Genomic DNA, 14,088 nt, shown 5'->3' with positions numbered 1-14,088 from the left:
AGTCCAGAGGACTTTTAAACGTTGTGTCCACCTGTCTTTTAAAAGAATATGTAAAGATATACATATAAGGAATAAAAAGCCACCACCAGTAAGGATGTGAAGTTTTTAAGAATAGCATATGTTCTTTTTCTGTGCCAACAGAAGACCTCAAACTTTGATTTCCCCATATGCTGGAGTAATCTGAAAGAACACAAGTTTTACCTTGAGGCAGAAAGACGTGTTTAAATAGCTCTACAACTTCGGACAGCTTTCTGGATCATGGAACAACAAGTTTGGGTTTTTTACTGCATTGAGTAGCAATCAAAGATACAAGGCAGAGACAACAGGTAATCTCTTTTCACAAAAAAAAAAAAAAAACACCACCAAAGTAACCCCATACTCCTGCCAGATTTTAAAAATTTGTCATGGTTTTTTACTTCTTTTGTTTGAGCTGAAAATATGGGGTTTAGGCTGCTACAAATGATGAAGGCATAAACCATCAACTCCCTACAAGGGGGAATAAGAGCATAAGAGCAGAAACAGCCTCATCACTCCACTCTTTCCTGCCCTCTCCTCACCAGCTCCAAGCAAAATGGTTATTTACACATTGTAGGAGGTAAATACAGAATTTTGTTCTTCAAGAGTGCAATGTAATAGTTTTAGTCACTATAAAGCTGAAGCCTTGATTTTTCCTGCAGTCCACCTACATAAAGCACATGAAGAGCTGCATTCTTTGAGAATTCATCAGAGCCATTCACACAGTTTTAGGAATCAAATGTGGTATAATTGAAATATCCAGGGTACATACAAAGGAACTTAATACATAACAGATAAAACTATTCTATAATTGGTATAACAGCTTTCATATGTAATAAAAAGCCAATATCAGTTTTAAATTTATGTTTTAAAAAATTGGCATGTATAAAAAATGTGTCTTTTTAGATAATGTGAAATTGCCAGAGCTTTGACTAGAGCAAGAATTCACACAAAAAGCACTCTTGCATGAAAAGTCAAGCCACTTATAAATCAAAATAAGGTCCACATTTGTTACAGTAATAGAAGTTTGCATTTGTAGATACAGTTTGCCATTTTTGAGACAGTCCTGCCAAATTAAAAAAAAAATAATCCCAGTCAATTAATGTCACACGTAACATATTCTTCCTCCCTAAAATGTAGAAATTAAGACATTTAACTATTTATATTGTGGTTGTTATTCAAATTCCACGATGTCTCTAGAACATCAATGGCAAAAACTAAGAACAATGTAGTCAGACACAAATCACAGTTAATGGAAACTGGATGCAACCAACACAATATAGGAAACTAAACCAGAAAAGAAGTTGCTTTTTTTTTCTAAACCATACATATTTCTTCCCATTCAGAAGAAAAAAAAAATCCTCATTTTCAAACTTCTTCAATCTCCAGACTTTTCACTGCAACTAGCCACCAATTTTCTAAATTTAAATAGACAACACATTCCAGATCAAAACTCAAAGACTGAAAAACAGTATGTTTTCATCAGTACATGATAAAATTCTATATAACAGAGCAGTGACAGATCTTTGCAGGCTGAATTGTGTGTGTGCATTTAGGCCTCCTGATAAACATTTTTAATCAGTGGGGAATCATGTCACTCCCAGTGTACCTCCATAACTAGAGGGAGATTTGGTGTTCAGTGATGATATACAATTTAAGAGGATGAGGAAGAAGTCACTCCAGCTGTTTTTCTAATGCTAGGCCTGAATATCTCAAGCATAATTCACATGAAGTCATGCAGTATAAACTAAAATGCTGTGATTTGCAGTTTTATAAATTGATGCAGGAAAATGAACTTAATAAAGAAATGGCACTGTCCCCCCACCAAAACCACGAATTCCACATAAACTTCTCTTCAGTGTGCCACAGCTGCAGACAAAGGCCTGAGGTGTTTTTCTAAACCACTATAGCAAGAAGTTGCATGCTGACAGGAAACTGATATGAAGACATGGGTGTACATTTGAAATGATCTGAAGCCCAAGCAAGAATAGGTATTTATACTACCTCTGAACCTTCAGGGAGTTTACAGAACCCAAAGCATAGGAGATGAGGAAGGTACAGAGATGAGATGAGCCTGTTAGAGACAGACACAACAAAGACAGAGCAAAATAAAGAAATACAAAGATGAATGATACAGTCTTTTACATACGGATTACACATTTTATCATGGGTACAACGAAATGTAGAGAAAGAAAGAATAAATATCAGATGAAAATGTTCATAAATACAAGTTATATTTTAGTAGTATAAAAACCTGTGGAAAATACAACCTGATTAAAATATACACATTTGAGAAGAATCTAAAACAAGAAATACAGCATTAGCAACCTTAAGGCAGAATTAACATTGAGTTTGTCTTCTCCTCAAGGTAAGCTGAAGCAATTCCCCTGGTCCAGATCCAATACTTCAGAAAACTTGTGAGTATATTGATGGCATTGGTTGTGATTTACTCACAAAATGAAAGTGCATGGTCATATATTTAGGAATGCCTCCCCACCCTCTTCATGGGGCTCCAGGTCATATCCAGCTTTCCCATGTGACAGTATTGGCATGGGAGATTCACATGCTGTAAGCTCACTCCAAGTGATGACACAAATCCTTGAACTGATCCTCAGAAAAGACTGGGAAACTGAGGAAGGTAACTAACACCATAACATAGCTGAGAACTTGGACTTTCCAGACTACTGAAGGATGCTACTCTAATTAGGACAACATAGGCTCCAATACCTCTGCCTGGGCTCATACTGCCACAAAACAATGAAGTCCAAACCAGCCCATCATACTGACTGAAATGAACTGGGAAAAGGTTTAAAAAAAGAACATGTCAAAATGAACAGTTTCAGCAGCTCATGCTATTAACTCCAGAGATCCCAAATTTAATATGCCATTGCTTCCTTCAAGCTCTTTGGAATACCAATAAACCTCTGCTTGGAGTTTCAGAATTTCTCAGAATCAGACATGATGTGCGGTGCAACCCAATATTTACACTAATATGTGCCTGCTCTGCTGTCATGGGAGAAGAAACTCTTATAAATGGCATAAGTACAGAACAGAAAACAGGCATAAGATCATGTTATTGTGGGTAAAGAACACTTCAGCAAGGTGCAGGAAAATAAAAGTTACTTAGCCTGTCATACTCCTCCCCAGAATTCCTTCCTCTAGGGCAAATATCCCTAGACTAAAAGTGAGGTAGCCAGTCAAAACCTTTACATGTTTATATGATGAAAACTTCTTTTCCTCACTACATTTTCACAGAATCAGTTATTTTTTCATGCCACACATGCGTAAACTCTGAATTTCAGAACCCCTTTTATAAAAGGGGAGAGGCTTATGAAATTATTTCAGCATTCCTATAAAACAGAGAGGTGTCATATATTTGCAGTTGTCTTTGGCTTTTTAGGCCACAACATAGGAATTTATAAACACAGCTCTGAGGTATCAGAAACCTACTCATCTCAATAAAAATTGGTTATATTGCCTTATAAAGCAAACTTTCTAAAGATGATTTAACAATGAAAAATTTCATAATTTTACCTGGTTTTTACAGTATTTATGCTAAAATCACTTCCCACCGTCTATTTTGGGTATTTGGTGTCAAATTAGCCCATAAAAAAAATCATTTTTTCTGCTCTTATGCCAAATTTGACTGTCGTTTTTTATTGGAACATCAAAAGCAGGCTTTTAATTCTCACAGTTTTGATGCCTAATGAAAAGTGAAAGTTAAACACAGCATGGCAGCATTAAAAATGCATGGTAAATCCATAGCACCCTGACATCTTAGCCCTGCAGAGGATGTGAAGAAAAGCCATTGTAAACAAAAGATAATACTACTAAATACAAAGCAAATTAATTAGATGGTCTGACAGATTCATAAACAAAGAAAAATGGAGGGAGAACATATGTACAACTATCTTCCAGCAAGGATATCACAATGGCCTGTCAGTAGTGCTGCCATATATTGAATTAATTTATGTATTCATTTTCAGACTTTGCTCTTGAACATCTGAAAATTGACACAGTGATAATCTACTATTGTCAAGAACTTGGACAAAGAAGGGACTTTGAATCCTCAGCTGTACCACATAACCCACAGATCAGGGACTTGGGGCTCTGAATCACCTTTTTAACAATCAACAAACTGCTAAGGATTTCTTCCAGCTCAACTGTCTAACACCAACCCCAAATTTAACCAAAGAGACAGCTTCCTTTTGTGCAGAAAAGGTGTCCAAGTTCCCATGTCTCATTTCAGCAGGAACAAACAAGTGTCCCTTCCAAAGCTCCTGGTCAATGCATGAGACAGCCAAACATGCAGTAGCACTTAAAGGACAAAAGCAGAAGAACAATGCCTCAAATCGATTTTAAAAAATCTCTGTCCAAAAAGTTCATGCTTAGGACTTTTCTCAGTAATTTTCATAGAAATCTGAAATACTTTCACATAAGCTTCCTGAAAATTATTCTCTCTCTGTAGGTTATTCTATTTTTTACAAAGATACATAATTTCTATTATGTCTATTGGTACATTTAATTTAAATTAACATACTGAAAGTGACTAAGATTTTTTTAACAGAAGCCAGAGCACTCTGAGACATTCCTACACAAGCACATGAACTATGCATTTGGCATTTTTTCATTTTGCAAAACAGGGACAGACAAATGAAAAACTGTAAGAATATGTCTCCCTACTTAAGAGAATCACTTAATCACTGAGTATATAGAATTAGTGTGTTTAATATGGACTTAGATGCTATCCTGATGAGAATTTATTTTTGGGGGGAATTTAGGAAGAGCTAGGAAATTTGCCAGAAGAAACTTAGGCAAAAGCAAGATGTTTCTGGGGTGAATTACTGCAGCAGTTCCACTCACAGACACATAAAGTTATCAAAATTGAGCTTATGATAATTTCACAGCTTGTCCTGAAGGTTCTTCTTAAAGCAACTAATGCCTATTTATTACACAAGATCTAGTGCAAAAAGCTTAATGGAAAGCAAGTGCCATCCTACATCCTGTGGAAATTAATTACAGGATCATTATAACATTAACTTTCTCTAGTGTCTCATGAATATTTGTTTAAAGTCCACAGCAAAAGCTGTATAAATCAACAAGAAAGTTACCTTAAAAAGGATGGACAATCATCCTACTTACATTTACTCTTGTGCATCCCTATGCATGATCACACACATCTCAGTAAATATTATTTTTCCTTACTCTTAGAGTGACACTTTGCCACAATTAAGCTTTCTATGTAATAGCCTCATCAGATGAAATTATATGTTGCCTTTTAGGTCAAGAATCTTCCCTAGGGAAGCAACTAGATTTAGATCTCTTAAAACTTTATATGGCAATGATTGAAAAAACCTTCTTCCTTGAAATCAAGTTAACCTTTATTATATATAAGCAGCCCCATCTTCCCAGATCAGCCACACAACTGCTCTTTGCCTTCTGTCCTGTGCCTCAGGGCACACAGATTCCTCTTGCAATCCTGACCTTCCCTGTGCTGTGGCTGTTTCCTCACTCCCCACTTCCCAAGGTGATGGGGAGCTCATAGGGCTCTGAAACAGTGACAGTAGAAGGGACTGGGATTTCCCACAGTTGATTTCTGGAATAAGAGTTAACTGAAAAATATTTTCAATATTTGGCTGCAAATTTCACAACACAGACCTTTGTTTATGCAAATAAGTTTCTTATTGCCCCTGCCTATCTTTGATTATGATGACCTGCAACAATAAATGCACCTTGTAAGGTCTTCTGTAAAAGCAAGGGGGAAAAAAAAAGGTATGCCAACATTTTACTCTAGAACCATTCTGCAAACATTTCTCATTTGCATTATCCTGATTCTCCCCAAAGGGATTTTTTGAAAGAACAAGGTATAGCTTTTGTGACATCTCTCCAACAGTGTTGTCTTGAAATGTTTGCCTCATTTTTGAAGCCCTCAAACTCACCTATAAAATCCGAACTCTAGCTCATGCATACACTGGTTCAACAATCCACTACATTTTAAATAAATAGGTCCTGGATAGTCAACAGAAGTCAAAAATAGTCCTACCCCATTCCTGGCACTGATGGAAGCTGTCCACAGCTCAGAACAACCCTGTGCTCAAGCTCCGTCTGAGAATCTGCACAGGACACCCAAAGCTGCACTGGAAATGACACACCACGCTGGGTACTCAGGATGCCCAGCACAGCTTCCAGCACCTCAGTTCCCTTGAACTGCTCTGCCCAGCCCTGAGCTGTGCAAGGTAGCCAGATTTCAAATTTGAGCAGGTATGTTTCTGAATGCATAAGAGGAGCCACTGTCATGCAAAAAGGACCATTTTTGCAGGGCAGCTTTCCAGAGCAGAATCACGCTGTAAGCTGTGGGTACAAAGCACATGCAATACCCAACAGGCAGATGCCACTGAAGGCTCAAAATGCAAAATAAAGCATTACCATTTTTATCCATGGAATGGGGCTCAGACTGCTTCTTTCCAATATCAGCAAAGGATCTTACAATTGGGATCCTGTTGCTCAGCTTCTTCTGGTTCTGATGGTGATGCTGTTTCAGTAATGCCTCGTGCACTCTGTGACGAACGTCCTCACTGAGCTGCCCAGAACCCACCTGCTGGTCCAGAATCATATCTGAAAATATATACACAAACATAATAAAAGAGGGGAAAGAGGAAACAATTTGTTCTCTTAAATTGCAATAATAATAATGATTAGTACCCTATAGGATTACAAATGAAGTACACCAGTTCCTTTAATGCAACAGAATTAAATGTAAGTTTTATCCAGAAGTGTTTCATGTTCAGGGGGAGAGAGACAGGGGAAGGGCAGGGACAAAAGTGTGCTATAAATATAAAAAAAATCCTCAGAAAATTATGCTGTTCACAAATTAAGGTCACCTATTCAATGACTTTGAAGTCAGTTCTTAAGCACTCTTACATATAACATATTTAAATCCAGGGTTATGATGTGTATAGGATGTCTTTTTTTTTTTTTTTTTTCAAATTACCCCTATTCTATTCCCTACAAAGGACTGGCTGTGGGAAATATTTTTTTTATTCCCTTTGTACTTACCACAGGAGATCACAGTCTTTCTTTCTTGTAGCTATAATTACAATACCTCCAGCACAATGCAAAGAAAGTTCAGGTAAGACAATACAGAAAAATTGCTGCATTATTTGTCAATACCAAATAGAGTCCATCTCTACTGCCAGAGGTACATGTTACTGCAAGAGGATAATTTCAAGGAGGTGAAAGTGAAACTGATCCCCCTGCTAAGAAATTACAACCATTTTTTCCGGGCACTAGCAGAAAATCGTTTTTCATATTCAACAGTATTTGCTTACAGATAAGTGCAACTCTACTTGTATGGTGTCATTCCTGGAATAACAGTATATTTCACATAAAATATTAAATATATTAACTGCTGAGGATGATGTCAATATTTAAGATTATCCATTTAGGAGAGAAAATTACAGGAAAAATAAAGTCAAAATCCTAATCTCTTCCTATCCCTAGGATGCTCTGCTAGGCTTGTCAATAGTCACAGAAGTCACAGGGTTGGTGCCAGTGTGGTGACCAATAGTTTTTATTTCCTGCCAGAAAGAAGAAAGTGGCTTACCTAGAGTTTTTGGGTTTTCACAATAGCTTCCCTTTTACTGTAGCACTGCTACCACATGTAATAAGGGAAGATGCATTCAGCTTTTGAAAGAGTGAAGATGTGCTTTCTTGCCTTGGTATTTCCCTCCAGCTGTCATTCTTTTAACATGACACAGTTGCAGTAGTAGCTGCAGGAGCTTAAATACAGTCAAGTTTCTGACAGATTGCTGTATTTTGACCTTTTTTTTCAAACCCTGCACAGATGAGAGCTGGAGTAAGATAGACTGTGTCCATCCACTCCTATCATTATGGGATTCCTTTTCAGTTTCTTCCCAAGCTTTTCAAAATATTTTTTAAAAGCCTTGGCCCCTGTAATATCACTAACACCCTTAATTGCAAAGATTGTCCTGAAAACAAGAGCAGCACGGGTAAATTCCAAGAGTAAATGGCCAAAAGGAGCATTTTAAACATTTAATTTTCAAAATAGACTGTAATCACTTAATCCTGTAAGTAGAAGAGCCTACATGCTCACATCAGTTGAAGCTGTACATATTTTCAAAGCCCTGGTCTTCACTTTTGTATCTAGAACAGGCAGCTATTCCTTCACATTCTATATGAAAAAAAAAAAAGCAGAAAAGAATCTTTGCTTTAAAGAATTTTACTCCTGAATGCCTTTCTAAATTCTGCACAGCCCCCTTCTAGCCAGAGACACAGCTTACCATTCCATTTTTCAAGGAGGCTTCACTACCATATGAAGCTTTCAGAAGGATGTGGAACCTGTGGGATATCCAGCAGCACAGTGTTACCCATTCTGTCAAATGCTCACACTAACTTTTCTGCTGACATCAAGTCAGTAGAAGTAGGATAAAGTAGGATGTTTCTTCAGTAAGGAATCTTGGTTGATACTGGAACCATGAAATCACTTTTTCAAGCTGTTAAAGACAGATATTCTCCCTGACCTGGTCATTAAGAATAATTCAGAGAAACTTGGGGTTTCATAGAATTTCAAGACATTTTCTCCATTCAGACTCAGCTACAATAAATCATCTGTATAAAATTAATTTTGTGAGTAAATGTGAGCAATGTGAGTACTTTAACAAGCCATTACAGTAACTGAGCTGTAACTCCTCACCACCTGTGAACAATTTACCCAGGCTGTGAATTACAGCACTGGGGTGCAGACAACTTGTATCAGTTCAAATGCAGCATGGCTCCTGCGTGGCCCAGCAGAGGAAATTCCATCTGTCCCACCTCTAGAGTCAGCAAGGATGCAAAAGCAGGCTGGCTGCCTCCCCTCACTCTGGAGGCATCTGTTACACCCTGCAGCTCTGTACAGAGGCACGTGGCCAGACCCACGTGGAGCCCCCAGAGGTCCAGGCAAATGGACAGGAGGAGGCTGTGGAGTGTGGTGACAGCTCGCTGCCCACTGCACCAGGTCCACAGTGTGCTCACCAACTCATGTGCAATAATACAGAATGCTCAGATGAAACATACAATACATTTATAGAAAACATTCTGTATGTCTATCAAAATACCTGTGAAGTCCAAAAAGAAATTACTGGGCTCATATTCTCCTGATGCATGTTAGCACTGACAGTTTACAGCAGAAACTGAATTCAGTGTATACCAGCAAGGGTGCTGGTAATCAGACTTCCAAATTTCATAACTGCACAGTTGTAGGACAAAATGAGAGATCAGTGACAAAATATAAAACACACAGGCTTTTATGTTCATCACGATTGCAGTGATAGCTGACTACAAAACCTAATTTAAAAGCCAAAAGTTTTTGGCTTGTGGCCATTGCCCTTAAAGACAGGGAAGAAGAAACCAAGCAACCCTAATGCGTCGCTTTATGGAAGACAATCAGGTGGAACACCATCCTTTCTCTTCATGAGTCTCTAAAGAGGAACACAAACATATCCTTCCCGAGAGAGTCAGGCAGGAGGGGCAACACAAACCCAGCAATCAGGATTCCTGGGCTGCACTTGTGACCCAAGACCCACTTACATCATTTACAATGGTGATTATAAACAAGCTATCGAAGCTGGCAGGTTTAGCAGCTCATCCAAGAGGACAGAGCACTCCAGTGCTTCGAGACACAGATGCTATTTCCAGCTTTGCCTGAAATTATTTGGTTCAAATATTCAAGTCTGTAATACTTGAAAAGGAAAGAAAGAATGAAAAATGTCTGCTTTTTAAAATAACAGTATGTAATTTTACTGAGGAACAAGAGCAAGTATTTCACAAAATTGCAGAGACAAGGCCAAAATTCCCAGCTTGTGTTCAGAACTGCAGGCACAGTGAATGCCTCATAAAAAATAAATTTTGCAAGCTGAGATTGACTTGTGCAATCTAAAAGGATTCCTACAGTTGTGGCTAACATGGGAAAACACAAAACAACCACACAAAAAGACAGCGCTACTTAGAAGCTGGAAGATCTACAATTTACCCACAGACAAAGGAACAAAACCTGACAGTTTCTCTGCAGAGGTTATTACCACATGCTAAGCTGAAAATAAAGCAAACAAATGCAGGAACCTGGGTAAGTGAGAAGGTGAAAGCTGAACAAAAGACAGGTGTAGGGTCAAACAGAGAAGCAGATTACCCACAGGCAATCCCACGCTTTATTACAGTGTTTGTAATAAAAGTTAAATGTACCATAAAAGCACTGTCAGAAACACAACACAGTGTGAGTGCTGCAGATGAAACAAAAGGCTCTAGTGAAATAAAATCTCAACTTGAGCCAGTTAAAATGTGTGGTTATTATGGAGTAATATGGTTTAAAGCAAACAAAGGTAAAAGAAGACTTGTTCAGATTGAAAGCTTAACATGATATTAACGAAATCAATAAAACTGCACACTTGGGATGCAATGCCCTGAGTTGCTGAGCACAGAGTCTGTGACCTCAATCACAAGATTAAGCTGTTACACAGATTGAAAATTCAATCGTGAGGAACATACAAAAGACTGCTTGGGAAAAAATAGATCTTGGGATTGGAAAGGAAGGGTAGATTTCAAACTTAATTTTAAAAAGAAACCATTATTACAATTAAACCATTTAAATAAACGGGAATATTTCAAATATTGCAAGTCGCCAAAGCTCCACTGTGAGGCCACAGTTTGTATTTGACAAGGTTTGACATTTGTTCACAGAACACTCTGCACAACTACAAGAATATTCAAGTTCTGTGGCTCATGCTGTAAAGAAAGTATTGCCATTAAAGGCTGGACTGAATAGTTTTTGAACCAAACAACAGAAAATGGCATCATATGTTAAATAGAGGAACCTTTTGGGTTCATTCAGTGGTTATAATCAAAAAACCAGATGGTAATCCGAGAATCTACATGGTTTCAAAGGAACTAAATGAAAATATCAAAAGAGAACATTTTCATCTGCCAACTTGAACAACACAGTGAAGCTGCTCTCTAATGGTACCGCCAGATTCTGGCAAATACATCCTCAAGAGACAAGTTCCAAAATAAACTGTTTTGATTACATAGATTTTTCAGACTTCCTTCTAGCATATGTTCTATACAGAAGTGATCGATAAAATATTACTACATAATGTTCAAAGGAATTCCTTGTGCATGGAGTGCTAACTTACTGATACAGGAGGCACTGCAAAGACATATGAAAAAATAACGTCACCTATTAGAAATAGTAATAACTCCCCAAAATATGTGTAATAAAAATTGCATTTTTAAACAGGATAAAGTTCAGCAGAGGAACTCAGCTCTTTGCAAGAGAAGCAAAATCCATCTTACAAAAATTAAGAACAATTTGAGAAATGCAGGAACAAACATGCTGTTCTGATGTATGATGACAGTGCTGGAAATTCATCTCAGAAGTCTCTCTTATAATAAGATGCTATCTGTGAATTCAGCATCGTTGGTATGAATAAGCTCTTGCAACAAGGAAAATTGTGTGCCTGTCCAAAGAAATATACAATCTTGTAGATGAAGTATTTTTTAAATATGACAGCTGGAATGAAAAAGACCTAATAGAGAATGGACATGCTGGAATAGAGGATGATTTTAAAATTCTCACCACATCAACACTACCAAAATATTTTAATGCAGAACTGTCATTGTTTCTAGAGATAAAATACAAAATACATGGTTCTGGAAACCATGAAAACACTACAAAAGGTGCCTTTCATCTGTACATTTTACCACAAGCCCATTAATGTTTTAAAATACAGACTTTAATAATAGAAATTCTCAAGGGCTAAGTGCTAAGAGTTTAATGCCTTAGTGAGTAAGTGTTTATAGATTAAAAGCCTTGACTAAAACAAATACAAATTCTTAGTCTCAATTTAGCAATAAAGTTTAAGTACATCTCTTTCAAGGATATGAAGATTGGCACTGCATTAATAGCAATGTAATTTGATATTGGAATATAGCCCAGATAGCAAAACATCACCAATAAATACACAGCACACATTTCTGCTAACAAAGGCAAATGTGCACAAATAATGTATTTGTTCTCAAAAGATGATGCATTATAGCAATGCAGTAAAATTATCAAAAGATTGCATTAAAAAAACAAAACCTTAAACTATGAATCAGAAGCACAAGAATCAAATTTAATTCAGTCCCCCTAAAACCGTAGGGCATAACCTGTTTTCACAAACTCTCCTAAAGGTGGCATACACTGTAGCAGGGAAACAAAACCAAAGGTGATCACCAGGACTGCTGGACAAGCCTGGCATGAGGATGGCTGCCAAGCCAAATAGCAAGGGCTGAATGTTGAAAAAAAAATTGAAGCCAAAAAGTGAGGGCAACCATTTCTTTAAACTCTAAAGTGTCAGGACTGTCAGATACAACTGGAACACACAACAGTTCCTGATGAAAACAGCATTTGCCTTCCATAGCACAAGTAGGAGTCTGACTACCAACAGGGAATAGCAGGTGACTGGAACAGACAAGGGAGGATTTCCTGAGTGAGGCATCACTTCCATGATGCAAAACCAGCACATCGAGAGGTACCAGTCCTGCCTAAGCTGCAGGTCCAGCAGTCACTTTTAAATAAAAAGAGCTGCCTGTGATAATATGACACAGGCCTTGGTGGTGTGTTTATTACCACTACCATCAGTCTTTTCTTCTTGCAGGGCTAAAATTATCTAATTACTGGAGACCCCGAATTACACACATAGCAGCAAAGTAACAAATTACAAAGGGACTTGATTGAAGAAAAGTTAAACAGCATTGCTACAAATAATATTAACAAAGAAAATAATAATAATAGAGAAAATAATTGCACAAATAATATCAACAGAGAAAAGCAACAAGAGTAGCAACTTTATTTCTGGAGAAAATAGAAAAAAAAATAAATCTCTTTAAAGAAACCTGACAGCACGTGAGTAATTTACAGAATGATTCACTTGCCTGAAGCACCTGCTGCAAAGCTTTTTTAAAAAAAGAATAGCTCATTGCTTACTGAATCTGCAGAGGAGGAAAAATATAATCTTCTCTCAGAGACCAAGCACAACTCATGCAAACCTTATCATGTGTCAGGTCACCTTGTCAGAAAGGGATGCCTACCACTTCATAATACAACAAATAAAATGCATCCAAACCTGCCACATCAACAGATACTTTTAAATGAAAATGGTACATTCCATTTAATGAAAGTCATCCAAAAACCTCTTCTCAGAATAGGTTTTCCTAATCAAAAAAACAGGGTATGTACAACTAGGCCTAACTTAAAGTAGCATGAGGGTAACTCCCCAAATTCTCTGCTGAAGAACTTACATCTTAAACTCACTTCATGTTGAAATTCAACATTAGCATTACAAACGCTCAAACCCTTGGCCACCTTAACTGAAACAACATCACTACAACTAAGGATTGAGAGCATAAACAGTAATTAATTGGGGTCTCACTATATTGGAAAATATACAGTATCTTTCAAAAACAGGGGAAAAAAGGATGTTCCCTGAAGTTGGGGGTTTTTTGCATTCATCGTTACTTTTTTTTAGCCTACTAAAAGAAACAATTCTGGAAGGGCTTTCTTAGCTGACTACAGACTAAGTTGAGTGATTTCTGGATTAAGAATGTAAAGCTCAATATTGAAAAACCCAGTGTACTATTTAAGCAAAAAAATGATACAAGAACATTAAGCAGCTGACCAAAGTACCCCTTAATTATGTATAAATAAATAATAAAGCAGCATACTGATAGACAGCTTTGTTCTTTCAAATGAGCTGCTTTTTATTCTTCATGTCCATATTTTATCAGGGCAAATTTTGAAGGTGTAATTCAGACTATGAGTCACGGAAAAATCAGATCTCGGCACAGAGTATAAACCCACATAAGTTTCTGCAGATTTTTTATTAATAATATCTTGCATCAGTTTGACATAAACAATTTGGGAAAAGTAAATACAAAAAGCAGCTACCACAATCTGAGTCAATTTTAATTCTACTGTTAAATACAGCCCACCAAACAAAATCTTCCCTACAATTTAAGTAAGTAAAATTAATTTTATAT

At 37.2% G+C, this 14,088-nt stretch overlaps 1 protein-coding gene across 3 annotated transcripts in view; it reads right to left on the bottom strand.

Annotated features, from left to right (window-relative positions):
• The window catches only part of SLC4A10 (solute carrier family 4 member 10), a gene marked incomplete at both ends in the record, with an annotated part of 144,247 nt that overhangs the window by 45,408 nt on the left and 84,751 nt on the right, over positions 1-14,088 (bottom strand). For all 3 annotated transcript variants that reach the window (XM_084209233.1, XM_084209234.1, XM_084209232.1), the window contains one exon: positions 6,442-6,630. In XM_084209233.1, the coding sequence (XP_084065359.1) occupies positions 6,442-6,630 (189 nt within the window). The remainder of the gene's footprint in view (positions 1-6,441; positions 6,631-14,088) is intronic.

Source organism: Fringilla coelebs (genome assembly GCF_963513975.1).
Source record: "Fringilla coelebs genome assembly, chromosome: 7".
Classification (NCBI taxonomy): domain Eukaryota; kingdom Metazoa; phylum Chordata; class Aves; order Passeriformes; family Fringillidae; genus Fringilla; species Fringilla coelebs.
Note: the sequence above shows the minus strand (reverse complement) of the source record. Positions and strands in the feature narration are given on the sequence as shown.